The following is a 26,427-nucleotide window of genomic DNA, read 5'->3' on the forward strand; positions in this document are numbered from 1 at the left end:
AAATCAAATTCAAAACCTTGGATGAACACTTTAGGGATCTAGGGCACTTTCACTGCATATGAAGGTAAGTACTTTTGTGCTATTACCTCCTTCTCTCTAGGGACGCACCATAGCATAGCACACTGTATTGGAGAGTCTCATATCTGGTGTTTTAGGTATAGCCCCTGCTCCTGGAGTCCTTTAAATTTGTGAGCTTCTCAGCTTTAGTTAAAAAATGGATGTGTCTAGCCCTTATTGTTGCAGAGAAAAGCTAGAAAACATGGACACTAAAGGGCCAAACCCCAGAAGGCAAATAAAAAGACCCCAAGTTTTTATTTTTTAAAACCTCATGATTTGTCAGCCAATCTCAGGCTTTCTGGGTGTCTGGGTCACGCTGTGTTTGAAGGCTTGAGGTTGGCAAACCTAGTAATATTTCCATTGGAAATAGCTCAATAGGCAGGTCTTTAAACAGAGGGGAGCAGGGGTGGAAGGCAACCAAGGAAAATTTAGTTAGAAATAGTGAGGGTGTGTGTGTGTAAGCAGAGACTGTTCCCACTGTGGGGGAAGGGGGAGAAAGGTAGGAGTGAGGGGATGTAGGGAGGGGAGTGGCGGAACCAAAGGTTGAGGCAATAGAGGGCGGGAAGCTTGACAGCAGGAAGGGAAAGAAGAGGATGGCGAAACTGTGCGTGAGCAATGGCGCAGACAGGGTGCCCGGCGCGGCAGGACATTCCCCCACCTTGGCCGTTGCTCCGCAGCCCATTTGTTTCCCCTCAGCCGCAGTTTCTGACAGATGCAGCCACCACCCAAAGCCACCAAGCTGCATATCCAACGCCACAGCAACCGCTAGGGGACGGGGCGGGGTCCTAGTCGCGTTGCACCTTGGGACTTGTAGGCACTCACAGACTCTGCCCTGCCCGGCGAGGCGACTCAAAGGCGCGGGTGAAACTCCAATCCCCATGATCCACTTTGAGAGGCCGCCAAGCCGGTTCTGTGAGCGGCAGGCTTAGCTGTGGGCGTTGGGGTTTCCAACCGAACCTCTCCGATTCTCCAAAGCCGCTTACGACAACTCACTAACCTTCCCGCCCACATTGAGTGAGGCGCCAGGGCTGCCTAGGAAACATGCCTGGCCGTGTGCGCTGGAGACTGAGCACCGGGAGGGGGAAGGAGGGGACGCCGGCCAGCCAGCCAGCCAAGGGAGTGCTCCTCTCCGTGCTGCCTGCGTGAGCTGTACTCGCCTCTGTCGCCACTCGCCTCGGAGCACACGGACCAGGCTGCGGAGAAGAGCGCTGCTGCCAGGTGGGTGACAGATAGCGACCGCTTGGGCGCACTGCTTTGGCTGTGGGCTTTGGTGTCAGGTCACATCCCCCCGCTACCACTCCCTAGTGGGGCACGGTGCCCTGTGTTATACCTCCTCCCCACACACGGAGGAGCATTGCTTTGGCTGTGGGGTTAGTAGTATCCGCTCGCTCCCCTGGGGCACGGTGCCCTGCGTTATTTCCCCCACCCCCGACAGAGGGGATCGTTGCTTTGGCTGTGGGGTTAGTATCCACTCTCCCCTCTCGGGCACGATGCCCTGCGTTATTACCCTCCCTCCCCCCCGGAGATCATTGCTCTGGCTGTGGGTGTTCGTATCCGTTCATCCCTGTGGGAATATTTCTCTGGCTGGGGGTATTCGTGTCAGATTACCTCCTGTGCAGGATGATGCCCCCTTTTACTCCTATGGGGAATATTGCTCAGCGTGTGACATGAAGTTTAAAGCTCCCCAGTCCAGTCCCCTCTGTGGAGTGTTGTTCTGGGGGGCAGCTCCGGGTTATACCACCACCATGGACTATTGTTTTGAGTGCGATGACGGATTATATTCCTTGTGTGGAGTATATCTTTGTGTGTGATGCCAGATTTTACCCTAAGGGTCGTATTGCTTTCAGTGTGGAGTCATTGATAGTAGGTTATGTACTAAGTGGGGAATATTGCTTATGTGTCTGGGGGGAGGTACCACTGAGGAGTACTGCTGTGGTTGTGAGGTACAGTTTATATTAACCGATACCAATACACTCTGGTTTAGTTTGTTAATATAAGGTTAAATGGAGGATAATGAATCTGGTTAGAGGCATATTCTGTGGAAAATGCATGGTTTAGCCTTTTGCTGGTTAGCTTATTCCTATCCTCCCTTCCATCTAGTACTGAACAGTGTTATCTGCATGAGTCTTTGCTTTTCTTCTTCTCTGATTCAGAAATCTCTCTCTGACGTTTGTGACTGGCTTTTTGGTGAATGAGTGTGGTGTGAGGTGAATGTTACAAAGGATGTGGAGAAACCACACAGAACGGATACGAACTAAAAAATTAATTCCGGCTTTAGGGTAAGGAAAAGGAAATCATGAAAGTGTGTGTTGGCGCAGGGAAAAAATTGTTATTCCAAAACATGGTAGTAAACATTTTTTTAAAAATGCTTGCTTGACTTGATGGTAAATTGAAATGTTTTGGTGGCTGCAAAATGGACAGTGTTTGAATTAAATTGTTGTTTTAGACTCCGAGAGAGCTATTTTTTTAGGACGGAGCGGGGAAGAGGTCATATTGTTTGGATGTATTATGTTAATTCTGTTTCTCTTGAACATTATCCTGTATGCAGATTGACAATTGCAAATGAATTATGGTGGAAAAGCTGAGAAGAATTCCGTATAACTCGCTTAGAACTGACAGAATAAATTCAGATTTATTGCTGGAAAACCCTTACACTTTGCATTTTAAGTTCACGTTTATTTTACATTTTAAATATACTTTTTTTCCTTTTTTATTTTCAGTTTAAATCTACAGACATAAATTTTAAAAGGGAAAAATCCAGAAAGCCTCTTTTTGCAGGAAGACAAGAAAGTGCATTAGAGGAGACACAGCCCGGACTCTTCTCCAGGTGGTGGTGACATACAGAAGTTACTTTGCCTTTGGAAAGAAAAGACCTGTGTGACATTAATTTACGTGTATGTGCATTATCCCCCTTCCTCGCCCCAGAAGTTGTCTGGGCTGCAAAGCAGCGGGGAGGCTGCAGCTGCTTGTCTCGGGCAACAGAAGATTATGGTGCCAGCACAATAGTAGCAGCCGCGGCAGGAACAGCAGCAGCAGAAGCAGCAGAGCTGGTCCGTGAATGTGTGTTCTGATTAAAATCAGCATTGGAAAGTGCAACCTGAAAATTCAGCAGCTAGGCAGGAATTGATAACGTTTAAAAGAGGGAAACATTTTAAGGGGGGAAGAGGGAGGGCGGCACTAGGTTTTGTGTGTGCTTGTGGGAGTCGGGGTTGATTATCATGGCGGATCGGACGGCTCCTAGATGCCAGCTACGTCTGGAGTGGGTTTACGGGTACAGGGGTCACCAGTGCCGCAACAACCTGTACTACACGGCAGGCAAGGAGGTGGTTTACTTCGTGGCTGGAGTCGGGGTGATTTATAACACCAGAGAGCACACCCAGAAGTTCTTCTTGGGACACAACGATGATATTATCAGGTAAGGGGGGAGGGGGCAGACAGTCGGTGTGTGTTGGGGTTAATAGGGAGGGGCGGGGAGAGGAGGACTAGTAAGTACCTCCTCCTCTACTCACCTCTGAGCATGTTTCTGTAATTTTAGGGAGAAGCACAGGTTGTCATCAAAGGCCTGGGTGAAATCTAGATCTGTCTGGATCCTGCTGATCTTTTTTGTATTGAAGCCCCCAAATTGGAACGCAGAATAGAAAATGAGTTTAGCCTCTCCTACTGCACCACAAACAAACAAACAAAAAGCACCACCACAACAAGAAAAATCAAAAAAGTTTAGTGCAAAAACTTTACTGCAAAACCCCTGCCAATTTTCGGTCCACAGTCCCTTAATGATAATGTCTAAATAGAGAATATGGTGTAGATGCTACTCTTACAGCAATAAAATCTGGACTCCAGACATCCCAGTTCAACAGTATCACAAATGCACCTGAATCCTGCCATTTTTTGGTTCCCACACTGCCAATTCCACTTCAACAAAGAACAAGTTTAGTTGCTCATGCCCCAGGAAAATTGTGTGCCAGTGCATTCTGTTGCAACAGAACTACAAAAGTCCAGATTCAACACCTGAATCCTGGATTAAGCCAAGTTTTCATCTCAGTCTCTCAAATTCGACTGCCTAAATAGAGAATGTGTTTAGCCATGCCTGCTGTACCTTAAGATGTGCCCTAGCATTGCAAAAATTTGGATTCAGTTTCTGGGTTCAGCTGGATTCTGCCAAATTTTATTCACAAACACAGAAATTGTATCAACAAAATAGAGAACAAGTTTTGCTTCGACTATTCCACCAGAGAAATCTGGACCCCAGTACAAAAAAGCTTCATGGACTGCTGAAGCCAGCTAACTGTTGGCCACCTACCATTTTTTTTAACACCTAAATTTAGTATAGATGAAACTTCTCCTACTCAAGCATAGTAATCTGGAATTCAGAATAGTACATGATGAATCATGGTGCAACAGTGCTGCAGAAAACACATATCCAGCAGTTGAACGTCGGGGTCTCCATCTAGGTTTTGCCACTGAATATGCAAATACTGCAATTGTCAGATAACCATACTGGAGTCATAGCTTACAGAAATCCATCTACCTTATACAACATGATGTCTTTCACTATCACATACATATGTTAGTTGGCTCATTTACCTCCCTCCTTTCATTGGGTGCACTTACAAAGTTCATTTTGGTTTTAAAGGTATTCCCAACCCATGCGGCATTCTTTATTTAAATTTTATTTCTTGAAATGCTACTACCTCTAAAACCAGAATGAACCTTTTAAAAGCACCTATGGTAGTTCATTAAATGCCTGGTACCTCCCTTTTATATTGCTGGTCATTTATTTATTCCTTAGAAGCTAGAAAGTATAATAATCAAGGTCCATATTTAGCAATGTATATACGAGTTTTATTTTAATACACTCATTCAAAGCTTTGATTTTGTTGCATTTCCATCTGCTAAGGAAATAGTGTCCTGATGATTACTATTGTATAAATTGTATGGCTGGTCATTTATGGAACATTTCAGAGGATTGTTTCCAGCACACTGCATATGTACTAAATTTTGATGATAAAACAGGGGGAGGGTATGTAGGTGTTAAGCATTGGCATTTTGACACTACATGCTAGTTTTATTCTAATTGTAAAGGATAGTAGTATGCAAATCAGTTATTTAAATCAAAAAGCTGTTTGAGGACTAGTCCTGTGGTTAGCGTAATATGCTGGGATTTGAAACTACAGTTCAATTCCTGAGCTGTTAGGGCTGATAATTCTGCTGAGTCAGAATGTTCCACTCCTGGAGGTGGCAGGAGTATTTTGCATTGCTCAAAATGAGTGCTCTGTTGCCAAGTAAATAGCAGCATCAATGGGATCCAAATAGGCGTTCCATGTATCTCTTCATGGCCAAGGAAGGTTGCTGGGATGTGGGGCTTGGGAAAAGACAAGTCTTCTGCTGATAGAATATTTTTCTTTTTGCATTTTTAATACTTGATGCCTTTATTCCTTTGGTACATTTTGTGATTCTCATTAATAGAGAATTCAGGCACAGCATCCAATATAGCCACTTTTTAGCTGGATGTTTACTGGTATGATAAGCAGTGAAGTGCTTAATAAATGTTAACATTTAAATTGTCACAGTTAGGCATCAGAGCCAACATCTTATTGAGATGAATGGGCAATAGTTCTCTAGTATTTCCATTGGTGCTATTGTTTTACTTTTTCTATGTCCAGACTCATGACAACAGTGCATAAATTTGCAATATGAAAGTTCATTGTAACTAAAGGGGTTTGTAACTTTTTTTTTTTTAATTAAAATGAAACTTTACACTTTGGAAAATACTGCAGAATCAGTATGAAGGCCTTGAATGTGTGGTTTTTCTGCCTCCGTAGGTTCCTATTGGCTCCATTTGTAGCGAAAGCTTTCAGGGATGTACTGTTTTTATGAGTTGATGAACCCTATAAAAACATTCATAGAGATTGAGAGTTACCATCCCACTTTGCAGTGTTTTACCAAAGTCATGGGCATCAATGTTTTTCCATAATGAAAAGGTCACATGTTAAAAAAAAAAATTAATTGTACTTCCACTAGTTCACAAATTGCCCTGTCTTTGGCTTTGTGTCAACATCATGCAGTGGATACAGTTCATTTTTGGCTAAGTTAAACAAGAGCCTCTTAAATTACACTTAGAGTGCAAATTGGAGGTGGGGAAAAGTAATGATACTTTTCCAAGATCCAACCCTCCCCGCAAATCAATTTCTGTGCACTTGAGACACCACTCTTGGTGGAATGTCTAGATGTTCAAAATATGATCATGTGGGCTCTGCTGTGGTCTTTCTTCACAGAGGGAGGGAAATAAATGGTGATATTCTCCCAAGCACCATCTACTTCTGATGGAAAAATGAGATGTCAATCACAGTAGATTGTGCTGTCTTCATAATGCAATTCTCCATCTCCTTTATGTGCTTTGATCAGCTGTGAAATAATTAATGATGTTCATATTTAAATTATTATTGTTGTGAGTGTGAGCCATCACATCATTGTGGTGAATAGGGGCAGTTCACACCCCACAGGACTATTGTTACAGTCTCTCTGAAGATTCAGGCAGACATAGAATCATAGACATCAGTCATAGACATCAATTACATTTGCGCTTTTTACGGTTTTCTTCATAATCAGAGGGTTTGAGATTTACTTTTTTTTTTTTAATTAAAACATAAATTCTGGAGCACAAGATACTACCACTGTGTGGCTGGCTAAGGGTACAGCATATTGCTACCTATGCACCAAAACCTGCAAAGACTTACACACATGACTTACTCCCATTGAGTTCAGAGTTACTCACATGTGTAAGTTTTTTCAGAATTGGGCCTGTTGTGAGGTGAATTCAGGATGAGTTGTAACACTAATCCATTCAGATGTTAGGGTCATCATCTGGTTTGAGTAAAGTGAAACTGTGGGTTTGAAGCAGACAAGTTATAGCGAACGGCAAACAAAGTAAATACAAGTATATGATGGAATAAGTTATGTAACTTCATTATTTTAAGACTTCTTCCCACAAAATGCTTCTTCTCATAAGAGAAACAACATACACTTTTAGGTCTTAATCTGCAAGTAGATGCACTGGTATGGATCCTCTTTTATGTAATCCCTTTAACTTCAATGGAAGACCACATAAGTGCAAGAGTCTGGGGCCCTAGTTTTGACAATAATTGAAGTCTTTCAAGAGAACCTCAGTTTTCCTGGCACTTGCATTTTAAATTTATTTGTTTAGCAACTAGCATTGTCATCTTTCTTCTATCTTAAATGAAATGTTGAGAGAGGAATTTTATCACTAAATTTGTGATAATATGTTAAAGCTGGAAACATCTTAATAATAATGATAATAATAGTAATAATAATAATGATACCTAACTTTTATCTAGAGATTTTCATCATTAGATTCTAAGGGAGGTAAATATAATTATCCCCATTTTACAGATGTTGAAACTGAGGTATAGGGAGGTGAAATGAGTTGCTCATTGTCACTTAGTAGGCAAGTGGCTGGTGTCCCAGGTTAGTGCTGTACTCTTAGGCCATGCTGTCTCTCTTTCTTTAGTCTGAAGGTGTCCAGAATAGTAAATTTCTGCAGTCTGTGCATACCAAAAAGAAGTTTACCGTGGGAAATAGTTAAAATATATTAATTTAATCAGTTTAGATTTTTTTCTGTATAGTTTTTAAATGCAATTGATAATTTGATTATTTTTTAAATTGGTGCAATGTCTGAAATTGCATAGTTAGTCTGTAAACACAGATACTTAATATTTTGGGTTCTAATTGGTCAAATTCATCTGTAGGGTAACTCCATTGTCTGATCTCATAGTTTACATTCCACAACAAAATACAGTCTTCTGAAACTTGGACAAAAATTGCCAGTGGCAGCAACATAGTCAGAATTTTGGGATTTCTAGATCTAAACTACATTTCCAAGAATTTCTACAGTATTTAACAGTTTCGTAATAGCTTTGAAGTTATTAGAGGTTTTTAGAAATCACACTGGTTTTGTTGTTTCTGCAGTTCTTAAAACACAGTATGACTCGTAACTGTGTTTGCCTTGACTGATCTGTTGAATACCTAAATAATATAATTTTATACGTCTACAAGACCACATTTGTATTCTAGCTGGGAAAAAAATAACTCAGCTGTGAGGCAGGAAACCACAAATCACACCACATTTACTATAGTTTTTTTTATAGTAATCTGTGCCTCTGGATATTAACTAGAAAGCCAACCTGCTAACCTCTGGTAACAAACCATGTTATTTATGTGAGAGAGACTGCAACTTAATAATAATGTGGGATTTGTCAGAACAACTCTGTAAGTACTATGGTATATGTGTTCCACTGTGCTGACACGCTAGGAGGTTAAGATACATTGCAAAATATTGACGTGTCACCGGTGATGGGTTGAGTGAGTAGATGGAGGTTTGGTTTATTTCTTACAGTAATCATTTCAGAAGATAGAAAACATAGACAATGACTACACATTTTTGCCAGGTTGATAGGGTTGTGAAAAAGAAATGTGATGATTGAATCAATGCCATTTGTTCCTGGGGATATTATATATTACTGTAGAGAAAAAAAAATGAAGACAAAGTCATGGTCATCAACCACCTGGAGTTAAACCATCTTTCTTTCAGTGGATAAAGTACAATATTTTAAAAATTGTGTATTGTAATAATGTTATGTTTACATGGAGTCTCTTATGCCCAAAGATTCTAAAGTACTTAACAAACTTTACATACAGTTATTGTTTTTTATAATGGTACCTGCTGGCGAATGTTCATCACACAATGATAACCAAACTACTACAGTTATTTGCTATGCTACCTGCAGGAAAAACTGACCTGTAGTTTATGGTGACTTTAATAGCAACCAATGCACATAGAGCACCACTGAAATGCAACTTGCTTTGGGGTAGGCAAGTGGTACCAATTGGTACAGCTCATTGAATAATAGCAATAATTTCCTGTTACAGTTTTAATGGTAACCCCCAAACTGTTTCAGTTCAAAAGAAAAGACTTAGGAAGAACAATAATAGAATACCATTTATTTAAATATTTTTGGATGTTTTCTACATTGTCAAATATATTGATTTCAATTACAACACACAATACAAAGTGTACAGTGTTCACTTTATATTTATTTTTGATTACAAGTATTTGCACTGTAAAAAAACAGAAATAGTATTTTTCAATTCACCTAATACAAGTACTGCAGTGCAGTCTCTTTATCATGAAAGTTGAACTTACAAATGTAGAATTATGTACAAAAAAACTGCATTCAAAAATAAAAAATGTAAAATTTTAGAGCCTGTTAAGCCAGTCACTCAGACAAACAAGTTTGTTTGAATTTGCAGAAGATAATACTGCCCGGTTCTTGTTTATGTCACATGACAGTCAGAACAGGCGTTCTCATGGCGCTGTTGTAGCCGAAATCACAAGGTATTTATGTGCCAGATGCACTAAACATTCATATGTCCCTTCATGCTTCAACCACCAATTCCAGGGGACATGCGTCCATGCTGATGACGGGTTCTGTTCAATAAGAATCCAAAGCAGTGCGGACCGACACATGTTTATTTTCATTATCTGAGTCAGATGCCATCAGTACAAGGTTGATTTTCTTTTTTGGTGGTTCGAGTTCTGTAGTTTCCGCATTGTAGTGTTGCTCTTTTAGGACTTCTGAAAGCATGCTCCATACCTCATCCCTCTCAGATTTTGGAAGGCACTTCAGATTCTTAAACCGTGGTTTGAGAGCTGTAGCTATCTTTAGAAATCTTACATTGGTACCTTCTTTGCGTTTTGTCAAATCTGCAGAGAAAGTGTTCTTAAAATGAACTAGATGTGCTGAGTCATCATCTGAGCCTGCTATAACATGGAATATGTGGCAGAATGCTAGTAAAACAGAGCAGGGGACATACAATTCTCCCCCAAGGAGTTCAGTCACAAATTTAATTAACACGTTTTTTTAACGAACATCATCAGCATGGAAGAATGTCCTCTGGAATGATGACTGAAGCATGAAGGGGCATACGAATGTTTAGCATATCTGGCACGTAAATACCTTGCAATGCTGGCTATGAAGTGCCATGCAAATACCTGTTCTCACTTTCTGGTGACATTTGTGGCAAATTGCCGGCACTACTTTGATGGGTCTCGCGCTTTCTCTTCTTGGGTAGGGTTCAGGGCACCGTTTCTTGCCCCTGAACTGGGGTATTAACTGCCCCACTAGTGTCCTAGAGGAGGGGAGTGGAGAGGGAGGGACCTGGGCCTACTCTGTACTCCAGGTCCCTGCCCAGGGGCCTAGGGATAGCAGTAAACCGCTTGAACTAGTGGTTCCTTCCCCTGGACTACTTCCCTCTCCTGCCCTTCAGCTCCCTTTGCACAAACCAGGTGTCCCTTTACCTAGGGTCTTGGTCTTCTTAGCCCACCACAGCACTTCTCCAAACTCTCCTGTGCTTCCCTCCAAACCGCTCTCTGCTCCAACACCAATCCACTCTGCTTCAACTCCTTCCCCGTCTGATTGAAGCAGGGGGGGCTTTATCAGGTGACTGGCTTCAGGTGCGCTAATTGGTTTCAGGTGCTTTAATTAATCTATAGCAAACTTTCTTCCCTCTACAGGGAAGAAGGCTCCTTTCTAGCCTTCTCCTGCTGCCCTCTGGTCTGGGCTTTCCTTGCTTTTTGCCCCTGCTTTAGTTCCCCCCCCCGCGACCAGGCCAGACGCTTTTTCTTCGTTTTTTTTTTTTTTTTGCTGTTTTTTTTTTTTTTTGCTGCTGTTCAAGTGCTGGTCGGCTGCCAGCTTGCCTGCCAGCCCCGCCACGCCTGCCCTCGGATGCTGCTATTGCTTCAGCTGCAACCCCCGGCGGAGGGGGGAGGACTGCCGACCTGCTCCCCGGAGGAGGGGAGTGGACGCTTCCAGACCCAACCGTTTTGCTGTTTGTTTGTGGACCCGCAATTAATCGTCTTCTTATCTTTGCTTGGCATTTTTGGAATGCTCCACAAAGACCGGGAGAGAAGACAGCTGACAGAGACATCGCCCGGGGAAGCTACAAATCATCGTGGAGGGGGCCGTAAGACTGAGTAACTTTTGAATTGTACACTCATGTGGGGGGAGTTTGACTGTGTCTTAACTGTGTTTGTAGGGCACAGGGGGTGTGGCAGGGAGCTGCCCCTCGATCCATTGGTCCCCCCCCCCCAACACTACTACAACCATCATGGCTCCCCCGCCGTCCGTCCCTTCTGGCAACCTGCCATCTGCCTCTAGCCTCAACTGCTTGCTTTGAATTCCATCATCCGGACCAGACACAACAGCCGACCAAACGAGACTCTTTGGATAAACGCGCATGGGTCCGCGTTCCCCCCCCCCCCCCGGACTGCCCATCCCACAGTTTGCCCCTACTACCTGATCCAAACTCCTGTTTCCTTCCCCTGTCCAGTCTGACCCATTTGGCCCACCCCCGCCTGCAGCCCAACAGGGAGAAGTGGTTAATCTGCTTCCCCCTCCCCCCTTCTCCTTCTGATGTCTCCCCGTCTCTCCCCGCTCATGATGGCGGGGAATGAGAGGGGTGAGGCCCCTCTAACAACCTCAGTTGCCCCTCCCCCACCTACCCCCCTGCCCAAGCCCCCCTCCCCACCACTGCTGCCAAAACACCTGCCACCGCCCCCGCTGGGGCATCAGCAGCCGGAGGCACCGGGGCGACTATTGCCGCTGCTACACCCACCGCCCCCCCAGATTCTAGGAAAGCCCCCCCAGTTAGCCGGAAAGGCCAGGGTGCGAAGAAGGGGAAGGGCCCCGCCACAACCACCAAGCCCTCCATGACAGAGGCTACCCCCACCGCTGTGGCCTCATCATCGACCATGGCATCCCTCTCCGCTGTTCCCTCCACCAGCTCTGCGAGCGTCCCTCCCCCGGCCCCCAGGGCGTATGCCCGGGCGGTGGCAGCCCCCCCCCACCTGCCGCCTCGTCGTCTCGCCCACCCACCGCCTCCGCTACCATCAATAGTGGCCGAGGGCCCTTTCCCACCATGACCAGGAAGCATAGCGTCCGTTGCCTCCTGGTGCCCCCCTCGCCCCATGTGGATACCTACGTGCAGGTGTTGGCGAGGGTGGTAGGACCCGCGGCTATCATGGCGGCCTCCAAAATGTACGGGAAGGTCGTCTTTTTTTTTAGCATCGGAGGCTGCCGCCCAGGAGGCGGTGGAGAAGGGCCTGGCGGTGGGGGGGGGGTGTTTGTCCCCCTGGAGCCGCTAGAAGACCTGGGCGTCCGCCTAGTGCTGACCTCCGTCCCTCCTTTTCTACCCAATGCTGCCCTGTTACCCGCTCTCTCCACCCTGGGGAAACCCGTTTCTGTCATCAGCCCTCTCCCGTTGGGCTCCAAGGACCCCACCCTCCGTCACGTCCTTTCGTTCCGCCGGCAAGTGCAGCTTCTACCGCTGCCAGCGGCGCATGACGGAGAGGCACTCAAGGGGTCCTTCCTAGTCCCCTACCAGGGAGCCTGCTATCGGGTCTACTATTCCACAGGAGAGGCCCGGTACTACCTCTGCCGATCAGCGAGGCATGTCCGAAGAGACTGCCCCTTGGTCCGGCGGGGAGGGGCCCGAGACCCGGCAGGACATCGGCTCCGTCATTGCCGGCGCCCCTGGCTCCCCGACATCTGAAACCACCTCTCCTCCTGCTCGATCCACCGCTGCTCCTGCCCGGGCCCAAGAGACACCTCCCCTACAATGCCCAGACGAGCGAGAGAGCCCCGCCCTTGCTGTTAACAATCCAGCAAAGCCTATGGAGGAGGGTGCAGCAAAGATATTACCAGACATAGGAGAGGGCCCGCCCCAAGGAGAACCACCCCCCCCATGTTGCCTCACTGTTACCCCCCCGAGCCTCTGAACCATCGCCTCTGACCCCCGACACGACCCCTGCTAACCAGCCCCCAGACGATGCTATGGAGGGCTGGACCCTAGTCCAGGGAAAGCGAGGCAAGTGGAAGGCTCGAGCTCCGCTGCACCCATCCGATGCAGAGGCCCCCCGGAAGACCAGGAAGGGAGGCACTGACACTGAGCCTTCCGCTATGCCCACGAGAGAGATCCATCCGCCGGTGTCAGGAGGGGAAGGCAAAATAGCACTGGAAGGTAGAATCTCCCCTCCACGGGAGACCCTCCCCTCCGAGACCCCTGAGGAAGCCCCTTCTGCCCGAATATCACCCGAACCCACCGCGAACCCCGAAGCGACCGTCATAGCGGGCGCCAGAGGGGAGTCCCCCGGGGTGGCAGAAGACGACCTTTCCTCCATATATGAGGAGATCGAGGCCCTAGGTTTGACCCCGGTCACCCAGGGAGAGAATGACCTACTGCCGGCTGGCCTCGATCTGGGCAACCTTACCGCAGTCCCCCTTTCCCCATGCTCCCTCCCCCTAATCGCCTTCCTGGGCGAGCACCCTGCAGAAGGTGGTCCACCACCTGAAGCCATGGCTGCCAAATCCACCACAGAGCCTGCGCCTAGCATCACTGGGAGCCCCCTCCCCACCCCCTTAACCCTTGAATCTGTTCGGGAGGCACCACCTCTTAGCTGTTTGCCTCCCGAAGCCCAGAGCCTCGCCTCTGCCCCCGCCCACACCCCCACCCCCACCCCTGTCCCTGCCCAGTCCACCTCCTCCTGCAATGCTATTGCCACCCCTGGAGTTATTTCTTTCCCGTTTTTTGCGGATCCCCCGCAAGGAGCAGCCTTTGCATTTTCCTGCCGCGACCCATTAGGAGCTGCAATTTTCCGTCCGCCATCCTCTTCTACCCCAAGCCTTGAGAAGGACCTAATAACTTTGGCCTGTCAGACGCCCCATTGGTGGTCTGCACCCTGCCTGCCCGCCTCAGCGGACCACGAGGCTGCACCAAGAGCCCCACCAGGGAATAACCCGGAAATCGCAACCCCACCTCTCCATGAGCTGCGAAAAGCATTGCGACAGTTTTTAGAAGACATCCATGGCTCCCGCAACAGGGTACAGCTAGCTCTCCAGCTATGGGGGGACTTTGATCACATCCTCCAGGCCACAAGGGCCCTTATAAAGGAAGGTAAAGGGAAAGGAAGGCACGGTGCTGCGGCCTACGGGCGGGCCCGCAGCTTCCGTGACGATTTACTCACTTACGGGATGGGTCACGGATTGTTGTGCGACCCGCCGGGGGCTGCGAACACCCCCGCCAACAAGGAACCCCCACCCCCCCAGCCCTCCGCATGACGCCCCTCATTATTGCAACTTTGAACACCAGGGGCTGTAGGATGGCTCTCCGCAGGTCCCAGGTGCTCTCTTACCTCCGGGAAGGGGGGTACTCTGTGGTTTTTCTGCAGGAGACCCATACGGATCCAACCGCCGAGGACAGCTGGCGGCTGGAGTGGGGGGACGGTGTCTACTTCAGCCACTTCACGATTTGACAAGCTGGAGTGGCGACCCTGTTCTCCCCCAACCTATGGCCCGAGGTGCTAGGGGTCACTGAGGCCGTGCCGGGCCACCTGCTGCATCTCCGAGTCCGTATGGAGGGGCTCGTGGTCAATGTTGTCAACATCTATGCCCCGGCAACGAGCCCGAAGCGGCCGCAATTCTATCAGTGGGTGTCCGACTTCCTCGGCACCCTAGATTCTCACCAGTGCTTAGTCCTGGGAGGGGACTTTAACACCACCCTCAAGGAAAAGGACCGCTCAGGGGCCGAGCTGAACCCGGCCGCTGCGAACATTCTCCAAGAAATAGTCGAACATCACTCCCTAGTAGACGTCTGGCGTGACCACCACCCAGATGACACTTCCACGTTCACCTTTGTCCGGGTGGAGGCCCATCGGTCACACCACTCTCGGTTGGACCGTATTTATTTATCCCGTTTCCATCTTTCACAGGCCCACTCCTCCAACATTCGGCCGGCCCCATTCTCCGACCATCATCTAGCCACCATAACAGCCTCCCTCCGTGCAGAGAGGCCGGGACTGGCCTATTGGCACTTTAACAATAGCCTGTTGGAGGATGGGGGCTTTGTGACGTCCTTCCGAGAGTTTTGGCTGGCCTGGCGAGAGCAGCGGAATGCCTTTCCCTCGGCGCGGCGATGGTGGGATCTAGGGAAGGTGCGTGCCAAGCTCTTCTGCCGTGACTATACCTGGGGCACCAGCCGACGGAGAAATGCAGCGATAGAGCAGTTGGAATGGGAGGTCTTAGAAATGGAGAGGTGTCTGGCCGCCAGCCCCGAGGACCCGTTCCTCTGCGGAGCGTGCCGGGAGAAGCGGGAGGAGCTCCGGGCCCTCGAGGACCATCGGGCCCGAGGTGCCTTTGTTTGATCCCGCATCCGCCTCCTTCGGGAGATGGTTCGCGGCTCCCGTTTCTTCTACGCCCTGGAGAAAACGAGGGGGGCCAAGAAACACGTCACCTGCCTTATAGCAGAAGACGGCGCCCCCCTCACGGATCCAGTGGAGATGTGTGGGAGGGCCCGTGACTTCTACACAAGCCTTTTCTCCCCGGATCCGACCGATCCTGGCGCTTGCAGGGTGCTCTGGGAGGAACTCCCCATGGTCAGCGTGGGCGACCGAGACCGGCTAGAGCTGCCTCTCACCCTGGCCGAGTTCTCGGAAGCCCTCTGTCGCATGCCCACCAATAAATCTCCGGGCATGGACGGGCTGACCGTGGAGTTTTACCGCGCGTTCTGGGACATCCTTGGCCCAGACCTAGCCACTGTCTGGGCTGAGTCTTTGCAGGACGGGGTCCTCCCCCTTTCGTGCAGGCGAGCAGTGCTCGCCTTGTTGCCGAAGAAGGGGGACCTCCGCGATTTACGAAACTGGCGTCCCGTCTCGCTCCTTAGCACGGACTACAAAATTGTAGCGAAAGCAATTTCGCTGCGGCTAGGGTCCGTGATGGCGGACGTGATCCACCCAGACCAGACCTATACTGTCCCGGGTCGCAGCATTTTTGACAACCTATTTCTAGTCCGAGATCTTTTGGAACTCAGGCGTAGAGACGGTCTGTCGTTCGCCCTCCTGTCTCTTGATCAGGAGAAGGCGTTTGATAGAGTGGACCATGGGTACCGCCTGGGCACTCTGCAGGCGTTTGGATTCGGACCTCAGTTTGTGAGTTTCCTCCAGGTGCTGTACGCTTCCACGGAGTGTCTGGTTAGGCTCAACTGGACCCTGACCGAACCGGTCAGCTTCGGGTGAGGAGTACGGCAGGGGTGCCCCCTCTCGGGCCAGCTGTACGCTCTGGCGATCGAGCCCTTCCTCTGTCTCCTCTGCAGGAGGTTGATGGGGTTGGTGCTGCGGGAGCCGGAGCTGCGGCTGGTCCTGTCGGCGTACGCCGATGAAGTGCTCCTCATGGTCCAGGACCCGGGGGACTTGGCGCGGGTGGAGGCTTGCCAGGCCATCTGTTCGGCAGCCTCCTCCGCCCGAGTCAACTGGGTCAAGAGCTCTGGCTTGGCGGTGGGGGACTGGCGGCAGGTGAGCTCCTCCCACCCGCGCTTCAGACCATCCGGTGGAGCGCGGGCCCACTGCTCTACCTAGGCGTTTACCTTTCTGCCACGCACCCTTCTCCGCCGGAGAACTGGCAAAATTTAGAAGGCGGGGTGATAGAGCGGCTCCGGAAATGGACGAGGCTACTCCGATGTCTCTCCCTCCGAGGGAGAGCACTGGTGCTTAACCAACTAGTCCTGTCCACGCTCTGGTACCGGCTCAACACCCTGGTCCCGGCCCCGGGTTTCCTGACCGACCTCCGGACATCGATTCTAGAGTTCTTTTGGTCAGGAATGCACTGGGCCCCTGTTGGGGTTCTTCATCTACCCCTGAAGGAAGGAGGGCAGGGCCTGAAGTGTCTGCACACTCAGGTCCGTGTCTGCCGCCTCCAGGCCCTGCAGAGGCTCCTTTATAGTGCAGGTAGTTCGACGTGGAGCATATTGGCGCACGCCTTCCTGCGCCGCTTCCAAGGGCTCCGATACGACCGGCAGCTCTTTTATCTTTGTCCGAGAGGTTTTCCGTGAGACCTCTCCGGGCTGCCAGTCTTCTACCAGGACCTCCTCCGGACCTGGAAACTGTTTTCAACGGCCAGGTCCGTGGTGGCCACCGTGGGAGCAGATCTCCTCGGGGAGCCCCTGCTACACAACCCCCAGCTCCGTGTGCAGGCGGCGGAGTCCCGCTCGGTGCGCCAGAGTTTGGTCCTGGTGGAAGTCACGAGAGTCGGAGACCTCCTGGACTACGACCGGGGAGACTGGCTGGATCCCGTGACGCTCGCTCGGCGCATGGGGCTCTCCAGACCTTGTACCCCCCGGCGCGTACTTCGGGAGGTGAAGGCCACTTTGACGCCCGCTGCTCGGGCTTATCTTAACCGAGCCCTGTGCGAGGGCGCACCCCGCCCACCCTCTACCCCAGGCCCGCCGGACCTTTCAGTTGGGCCCCTACCCCGCAGATCCCAACAAACCCCTCACCCTTTCACTGCGAACCGGCTGCATGAACTGCAGCCGGTCAGCTTCCAAATCGCACCACGGAAATGTCTATACACACTCACGCTTCACACCCTTCACGCCCACACCCTGGTGTCCCGCCCCGATACAAAGTGGCGGGACCTCCTGCCACCTTTAGAGGGTGAGGAACCCCGGTGGGCCAGCCTGTATTCCACCTTGGTCCCGAGGCCCGTCGGGGACATTAGTTGGCGGCGCCTTCACGGAGCTGTGAGCACGGGTGTGTTTTTGAAACGGTTCACCCCCATCCCAGATACTTGCCCTTTTTGCAATGTGAGGGAAACCCTGGCGCACGTATATTTGGAATGTGCCAGGCTGCAGCCCCTTTTCTGGCTCCTCACAAATATTTTACTACGCTTTTGGCTACACTTTTCCCCTCACCTTTTTATCTACACACTCCCCATCCGTGGCCCCACGAAATCGCGAGATCTCATAGAATCATAGAATATCAGGGTTGGAAGGGACCTCAGGAGGTCATCTAGTCCAACCCCCTGCTCAAAGCAGGACCAATCCCCAACTAAATCATCCCAGCCAGGGCTTTGTCAAGCCTGACCTTAAAAACTTCTAAGGAAGGAGATTCTACCGCCTCCCTAGGTAACGCATTCCAGTGTTTCACCACCCTCCTAGTGAAAAAGTTTTTCCTAATATCCAACCTAAACCTCCCCCACTGCAACTTGAGACCATTACTCCTTGTCCTGTCCTCTTCTACCACTGAGAATAGTCTAGAACCATCCTCTCTGGAACCACCTCTCAGGTAGTTGAAAGGAGCTATCAAATCCCCCCTCATTCTTCTCTTCTGCAGACTAAACAATCCCAGTTCCCTCAGCCTCTCCTCATAAGTCATGTGTTCCAGACCCCTAATCATTTTTGTTGCCCTTCGCTGGACTCTCTCCAATTTATCCACATCCTTCTTGTAGTGTGGGGCCCAAAACTGGACACAGTACTCCAGATGAGGTCTCACCAATGTCGAATAGAGGGGGACGATCACGTCCCTCGATCTGCTCGCTATGCTCCTACTTATACATCCCAAAATGCCATTGGCCTTCTTGGCAACAAGGGCACAGTGCTGACTCATATCCAGCTTCTCGTCCACTGTCACCCCTAGGTCCTTTTCCGCAGAACTGCTGCCTAGCCATTCGGTCCCTAGTCTGTAGCGGAGCATTGGGTTCTTCCGTCCTAAGTGCAGGACCCTGCACTTATCCTTATTGAACCTCATCAGATTTCTTTTGGCCCAATCCTCCAATTTGTCTAGGTCCCTCTGTATCCTATCCCTGCCCTCCAGCGTATCTACCACTCCTCCTAGTTTAGTATCATCCGCAAATTTGCTGAGAGTGCAATCCACACCATCCTCCAGATCATTTATGAAGATATTGAACAAAACCGGCCCCAGGACCGACCCCTGGGGCACTCCACTTGACACCGGCTGCCAACTAGACATGGAGCCATTGATCGCTACCTGTTGAGCCCGACAATCTAGCCAACTTTCTACCCGCCTTATAGTGCATTCATCCAGCCCATACTTCTTTAACTTGCTGACAAGAATACTGTGGGAGACCGTGTCAAAAGCTTTGCTAAAGTCAAGAAACAATACATCCACTGCTTTCCCTTCATCCACAGAACCAGTAATCTCATCATAGAAGGCGATTAGATTAGTCAGGCATGACCTTCCCTTGGTGAATCCATGCTGACTGTTCCTGATCTCTTTCCTCTCATGTAAGTGCTTCAGGATTGATACTTTGAGGACCTTCTCCATGATTTTTCCGGGGACTGAGGTGAGGCTGACTGGCCTGTAGTTCCCAGGATCCTCCTTCTTCCCTTTTTTTGAAGATGGGCACTACATTAGCCTTTTTCCAGTCATCTGGGACTTCCCCCGTTCGCCACGAGTTTTCAAAGATAATGGCCAATGGCTCTGCAATCACAGCCGCCAATTCCTTTAGCACTCTCGGATGCAACTCATCCGCCCCATGGACTTGTGCACGTCCAGCTTTTCTGAATAGTCCCTAACCACCTCTTTCTCCACTGAGGGCTGGCCTTCTACTCCCCATGCTGTGATGCCCAGCGCAGCAGTCTGGGAGCTGACCTTGTTCGTGAAGACAGAGGCAAAAAAAGCATTGAGTACATTAGCTTTTTCCACATCCTCTGTCACTAGGTTGCCTCCCTCATTCAGTAGGGGGCCCACACTTCCCTTGGCTTTCTTCTTGTTACCAACAAACCTGAAGAAACCCTTCTTGTTACTCTTGACATCTCTTGCTAGCTGCAGCTCCAGGTTCGATTTGGTCCTCCTGATGAATCTCCTGGTGAACCTCCTCCTAGCCCTAGCTAAAACAGCCATTTATAAAACCAGAGAGAGGAGGCTGGCTAATGAAGCATCCTGCGATTGTAGGGCCGTTTTCCGATCCTCGGTACATTCACGTATCCGGGCGGAGTTCCTCTGGGCAGCGTCCACCGACTCCCTTGACACCTTTGAGGAGCGGTGGGTGCTGTCCGAGGTTCTCTGCTCGGTGACCCCATCCGGTTCCCTCCGTCTGACCCTTTGATTGAGGGGAAGAGCGAGAGACCCCAGCCGTTGCCGCTGTGGATACCATCATCACTGTCACCTAGGAGGGGTCCTATCATGCGTGGTGTACGTCCCCCCCACCCCCAAACTGCCCACCCTGCAGCTGTGCCCATCTTGTCGGGGACTCTCAGGAGAGAAATAATCGGTGACACTGGGCGTGGCACTAGGTAACTCGAGGGGGTGGAAGACCATGAGTGTCGAGGAAGCCCCCCCGCTCTAGGCCACCAGGTAACTCAGGAGGGTGGAAGACCACGAGTGTCGAGGAAGCCCCCCCGCTCTGGGCCCAGGTTAACCTGAACACTTCTCCCTCCTGAAGGCTGCTGTGTTATACCTTGTGTTTGCTTTTGTTTTGTTGCATAGTTTTGCTTTACCCTTTTTTGGTGATTCCTTGTAAGTGTTACACAAATAAAATTTTTTTCTTCTTAAAAAAAAAAAAACCAAAAAAAAAAAACACTCTCCTGCTGCCCTTGGGCCATGCTGTATCACACATTGTAGATAGGAAGAGGGCAGCATTATTTCCTGTAAATGTAAACAAACTTGCTTGTCTTAGCGATTGGCTAAACAAGAAGTAGGACTGAGTGGACTTGTAGGCTCTGAAGTTTTACATTGTTTTGTTTTTGAGTGCAGTTATGTAGCAAAAATAATCTACATTTGTAAGTTGCACTTTCAGGACAAAGACAATTTTCAATCTTTTGAACAATTTGCTTTTACACACAGCACTTGCCCCTTGGCATGACTGGCAATCACAGAAAGTTGTACAATCATCATCAGTTTAATTCTGCTTCTTGCTAATTCTGGTACACAGGCTGTTGTGGAAATGGGAAGTGAAAGGATTTAAAAGAAAGAAATCTGTTTTTCAATGCTTCATGCTCCTCTCTGTATCTGGGGAAGGGGAGCAATTCCACATTTGTAATATTGGCCTCTTATCCCAGGAAATCCCGAGGCTTTGCAGGATTTTAGCTCTGTTTGTGGTAGCCAGTTTGGATTTACCTGGATTCACCTTTCACCCACCAGCCATCTGTTTACTTACAGATGTATTAACTTCTGCTGTTCTCCCTTGTGTGCAAGGGATCACCTTTTGGAAAGGATGGGTTCTGCGGTCATTTGTGGCAGAAGAGATGGCAGGAGCCAGAGGTGAAAGTAAGCTGGTACGCCCCGGTACGGCATACCGGCAAGAGCCCATGCGCCGTACTGGGGTGGATTGGCTTCCTCAGGCGGCAATTTAAAGGGCCTGGGGCTCCCAGCAGCGGCTCCCAGCAGGGCTTGGGTGGCAATTTAAAGGGCCCAGGGCTTCTGCCTCAGCTACCGACCCGGGCCGTTTAAATAGCTGCTGGAGTGGCAGCAGGGCTCCGGGGATGATTTAAAGAGTCCCGGGCTCTGGTAGCTGCTACTACCCCAGGTCCTTTAAATTGTCCCCGGAGCCCTGGGGTAGTGGTGGCGGGGCTCTGGCGGCTATTTAAAGGGCCTGGGGCAGTAATGGCGGCCGGAGCCCCCGGCCCTTTAAATAGCCACCACAGCTCTGCCTCCGCTACCCCAGGGCTCCAGCAGGCTCCGGGGACGATTTAAAGGACCCAGGGTGGTAGCGGCAACCGGAGCCCCGGACCCTTTAAATCACCGCCCGAGCCCTGCTGCTGGAGCCCTGGGGTCGTGGCGGCAATTTAAAGGGCCCGGGGCTCCACTGCAGTACCGGCGGCTGGGAGCCCCTGGCCCTTTAAATCGCCGCCGGAGCCTCCAGCTGCCACTGTTACCCCAAGGCTCCGGCAGCGGGCCCCGGGTGGCAATTTAAAGGGCCCGGGGCTCCCACTGCCTCTACCCTCCGGAGCCCTTTAAATTGCTACCTGAGCCCCGCTGTTGGAGCCCTGGGGTAGAGGCAGCGGGGCTCTGGCGGTAATTTAAAGGGCCAGGGGCTCCTGGCTGCCGCTACTGCAGTGGAGCCCCAGGCCCTTTAAAGGTCTGCCAGAACCTGGGGCCCCAGGATAGCAGTGGCAGCTGGGAGCCCCCGGGGCTCCGATGGTTATTGAAAGGGCCTGGGGCTGGGACTGTGGTAGCAGCAGCTGAAGCCCCGGGCCCTTTAAATCACCCCTGAGCCCTGGGGCTCCCAGCCGCCTCTGCAGCTGGTAGCTCCAGGGTGATTTAAAGGGCCCGAGGCTCCCAGGTGCTGCTACCACAGTCCCAGCCCCAGGCCCTTTAAATCTTGATTTATAGGGCCCAGGGTTGTAAAGGCCCGGCCTCTTCCGGTAGAGACCACGCCTCTTCTGGTTGAGGCCCCGCCCCGCTAAGGACTCCGGAGTACCGGTAAGTCCTTTAAGTTACTTTCACCCCTGAGGGGACCCTGGAGTTCCTGGCCACTGCAGGTGGTGGGGGCCCCGTGCAGCTCCCGGCCGCCGTGGGTGGTGGCCCACAGAGCTCCCCACTGCTGCGGGTGGCAGAAAGGGCCAGAGCACCTAGCCACCGCGGACAGTGGGGGCCCCCACAGCTCCTGAGGGGGCTCCAAGCTGCCATTGATTGGGAGGGGGAGGGGATCCTGCAGCTCCTGACCGTGGTGGGAGGGGGACCCTGGAGCTCTGAGCCCCCTCGGATGGTTGGGGCCCCTGGATCTCCCAGCTGAGCCCCCACAGCTGCCCAGTGGCTCCCCATTTTGTCATGGATATTTTAGTAAAAGTCAGGGACAGGTCACAGGCTTCTGTGAATTTTTCTTTATTGCCCGTGATCTGTCTGTGACTTTTACTAAAAATGTCCGTTACAGAATCCTTGCCTTAATTATCGTTACTAAGTGTGTGGTCCCATGCCTTATTTACTCCCCATCAAAATCCTGATCTGAATGCAGAATTATTTTCTTTATGGATTTTTCTATGGTTTTCGTCACTATAGAATATAATGCTTATATAAATGAATATATTCATTATATATTAATGAATATAATGCTTATATTAATGAATATATTTTTACAAGACCCCTATGAAATAATTTTATCATCTCCATTTTACAAATGGGGAACTGAAGTGCAGAGAGTGTTTAGACTTTATGAAATGCATGTAAGTTGCTTCATGTATTAATTCTACTTATAATGGCTATAAGGTAATACTTGTTTGCTATATAGCAGTAGAATGTACTATGTAACTCACCAAACAAGAAAACTTTACCTAATGCAAAATGTGAAATCCCTGTGAAAGATATTATCTCTTGCCCATCAGAAAGGACTATCAAAACTAAATGGGCTATTGTGGGACATCATAATACAAAGACTTTAATTGCCCCTTCATACCCATGAAGGGGCTATATGCAAAAGGGCTCGTCCCATCAGCTTGATTTCTGGAAGAAGGAAATAAAGACAATGAACAAGAAGATTTTTCATCTCTTTTGCTATTTGGACTCTGACAGGGCCAGAGCTATAAAACAGAAGCAGAGATCCCCAGGGTCAACCTGGATTAGCCCTAAAAGACATTCAGAGCTGGCAGATTACTACAACTATGACTTTTAAAAACCATAAACTGTAACTCATTTGTGTATATAAGTTTTCATGCTTTAACCTTGTAATATCGCTTTCTTTTCTTAAATTTACTACAGTATTGGCTGTAAGTGTTCGTCTTTGATTTGAGACCTGAGCTACAAATTGACCTCGGGTGAGTGACTGGTCTCTTGGGACTGGAAGCAACCTGAATCTTATGTGATCCTTGCTGTATAGCAACCAAGTATCACTAATTCAATCTTGCCTGGGTGGCACAATAGACTGGAATGCCCTGGGGAACTGTTTGTGACTCCATGGTAAATATGCTTCAAAAGTTCACATTTGTTACTGGGTTGGTGAAATTAAATTATAGAGCATACAGCCAGCTGAAGGTATCTGCCCTGCTTTTTGACTGTCTGCCCTTTGGCTGGCACTCATGGTAGTGAACCATTCAAGACAGCATGACGGATGCATTCCCAGCAGCACTGATACTTTTTGAATAGATTCTTACACACTAAGAATGTTTTTCCTCCCACTTATATCTAATGTTACCACACTTACCATTTCTGTAGACATCTATTCGAGACTCCTTTCTGCATTAAAAAAAGTGTCAGCATCTGCTTCTGATGGATTTAATGCAGAGTTTGGAATCTATCAACCAGATACATTATTGATTCAAGCTATAACCATCCCAGCCCCCTTCTTCAAAAGTGCTTAAACTCAAAATGTTGAATGACTGGATCATCAAGAAATTGATCATTCTTTTTGTAAGGAGGTGAATGAATAGCTGCAAATGCAATATATACAGCAACAAAATGTACTGTGTATGCAAACAAGCATGAATATTTATACATGCCGACTGACTGTTTTTCTTGTTTTGGGGAGCAGGGACTTTCAGCTGTGCTTGATTTGTATTCCTTTACATTTTAAAAAAATAGCTTATAAGTAGGGCAGTCGATTAATCACAGTTAACTCACACGATTAACTCAAAAAATTCATTGCGATTAATCACTGTTTTAGTTGCACTGTTAAACAATAGAATACCAATTGAAATGTATTCAATATTTTGGATGTTTTTATACATTTTCATATATATTGTATTCTGTGTTGTAACTGAAATCAAAGTGTATACTATTTTTTGATTACAAATATTTGCATTGTAAAAATGATAAAAGAAGTAGTATTTTTTTTCAGTTTACCTCATACAAGTACTGTAGTGCAATCTTTGTTGTAAAAGTGCAACTTACAAATGTAGAATTATGTACAAAAAAGCTGCATCCAAAAATAAAACAATGTAAAATTTTAGAGCCTACAAGTCCACTCAGTCCTACTTCTTGTTCAGCCAATCGCTAAGACAAACAAGTTTGTTTACATTTACAGGAGATAATGCTGCTCTCTTCTTATCTACAATGTCACCAGAAAGTGAGAACAGGCATTTGCATTGCACTTTTGTAGTCAGCATTTACGTGCCAGGTATGCTAAACATTTGTATGCCTCTTCATGCTTTGGCCACCATTCCAGAGGACATGCTTCCATGCTGATGATGCTCGTTAAAAAAATAATGTGTTAATTAAATTTGTGACTGAACTCCTTGGGGGAGAATTGTATGTCCCCTGCTCTGTTTTACTAGCATTCTGCCACATATTCCATGTTATAGCAGGCTCAGATGATGACTCAGCACATCTAGTTCATTTTAAGAACACTTTCACTGCAGATTTCACAAAATGCAGAGATGGTATCAATGTGAGATTTCTAAAGATAGCTACAGCACTTGACCCAAGATTTAAGAATCTGAAGTGCCTTCCAAAATCTGAAAGGGACGAAGTGCAGAGCATGCTTTCAGAAGTCTTAAAAGAGCAACACTCCAATGCGGAAACTACAGAATCCGAATCACCAAAGAAGAAAATCAGCCTTGCGCTGGTGGCATCTGACTCAGATAATGAGATCTGGATTCTTATTGAGCAGAACCCATCATCAGCATGGATGCATGTCCCCTGGAATGGTGGTTGAAGCATGAAAGTACATATGAATCTTCAGTGCATCTGGCACGTAAATATCTTGCGATTCTGGCTACATTAGTGCCATAAGAATGCCTGTTCTGATTGTCAGGTGACACTGTAAACAGTAACCGGGCAGTATTATCTCCTGCAAATGTAAACAAACTTGTTTGTCTGAGCAATTGGCTTAACAAGAAATAGGACTGAGTGGACTCTAAAAATTTACATTGTTTTATTTTTTAATGCATTTTTTTTGTATATAATTCTACATTTGTAAGTTCAACTTTCATGATAAAGAGATTGCACTACAGTACTTGTATTAGGTGAATTGAAAAATACTATTTCTGTTGTTTTTTTACAGTGCAAATATTTGTAATAAAAATAAATGTAAAGTGAGTACTGTACACTTTATATTCTGCATTGTAATTGAAATCAATATATTTGAAAATGTAGAAAACATCCAAAAATATTTAAATAAATGGTATTCTATTATTAACAGTGCGATTAATCGTGATTAATTTTTTTAATTGTGTGACTAATCTCTATTAATTTTTTTAATCGCTTGACAGCCCTACTTATAACTAATCTAATTTCTTCTCCCCCCTTTTTTTGGCTAGTAACATGTTGAGCCAAATTCACCCCTGGTGTAACTTCACTGACATCAGTATTTTGTTCTGTCCATGTAGCATATTGTGTTTAAACTTGAAATGAAGAGGCAGAAGAGCAACATCCTGTATTCTAGTGAATTAACATGAGTGTAGTGGTTTTGGAAGCAGAGCAGCACCTGTTGCAATAAAGATTTTTTTAATTGTGGGCTTTGTGGGCAGGAGGTTGCGGAGGGCTACTGAAGCTTTCACTTGGCTTTGGAGGCAAATGTTTGGCAGGTAGGAACTGGAACAGCAGCAGATTCAAAGTGTATTGGGAGGAGGAAGGGC

The 26,427-nt window shown here is 48.3% G+C and overlaps 1 protein-coding gene across 2 annotated transcripts in view; it reads left to right on the forward strand.

The window, feature by feature from the left end:
- Window positions 1–961: 961 nt before the first annotated feature.
- The window catches only part of EML6 (EMAP like 6), a 329,709-nt gene continuing 304,243 nt past the window's right edge, over window positions 962–26,427 (forward strand). For both annotated transcript variants that reach the window (XM_043543860.1, XM_037895940.2), the window contains exons 1-2: window positions 962–1,275; window positions 2,778–3,472. In XM_043543860.1, the coding sequence (XP_043399795.1) occupies window positions 3,276–3,472 (197 nt within the window). In that variant the 5' untranslated portion in view covers window positions 962–1,275; window positions 2,778–3,275. The remainder of the gene's footprint in view (window positions 1,276–2,777; window positions 3,473–26,427) is intronic.

Source organism: Chelonia mydas, chromosome 3, assembly GCF_015237465.2.
Source record: "Chelonia mydas isolate rCheMyd1 chromosome 3, rCheMyd1.pri.v2, whole genome shotgun sequence".
Classification (NCBI taxonomy): Eukaryota; Metazoa; Chordata; order Testudines; family Cheloniidae; genus Chelonia; species Chelonia mydas.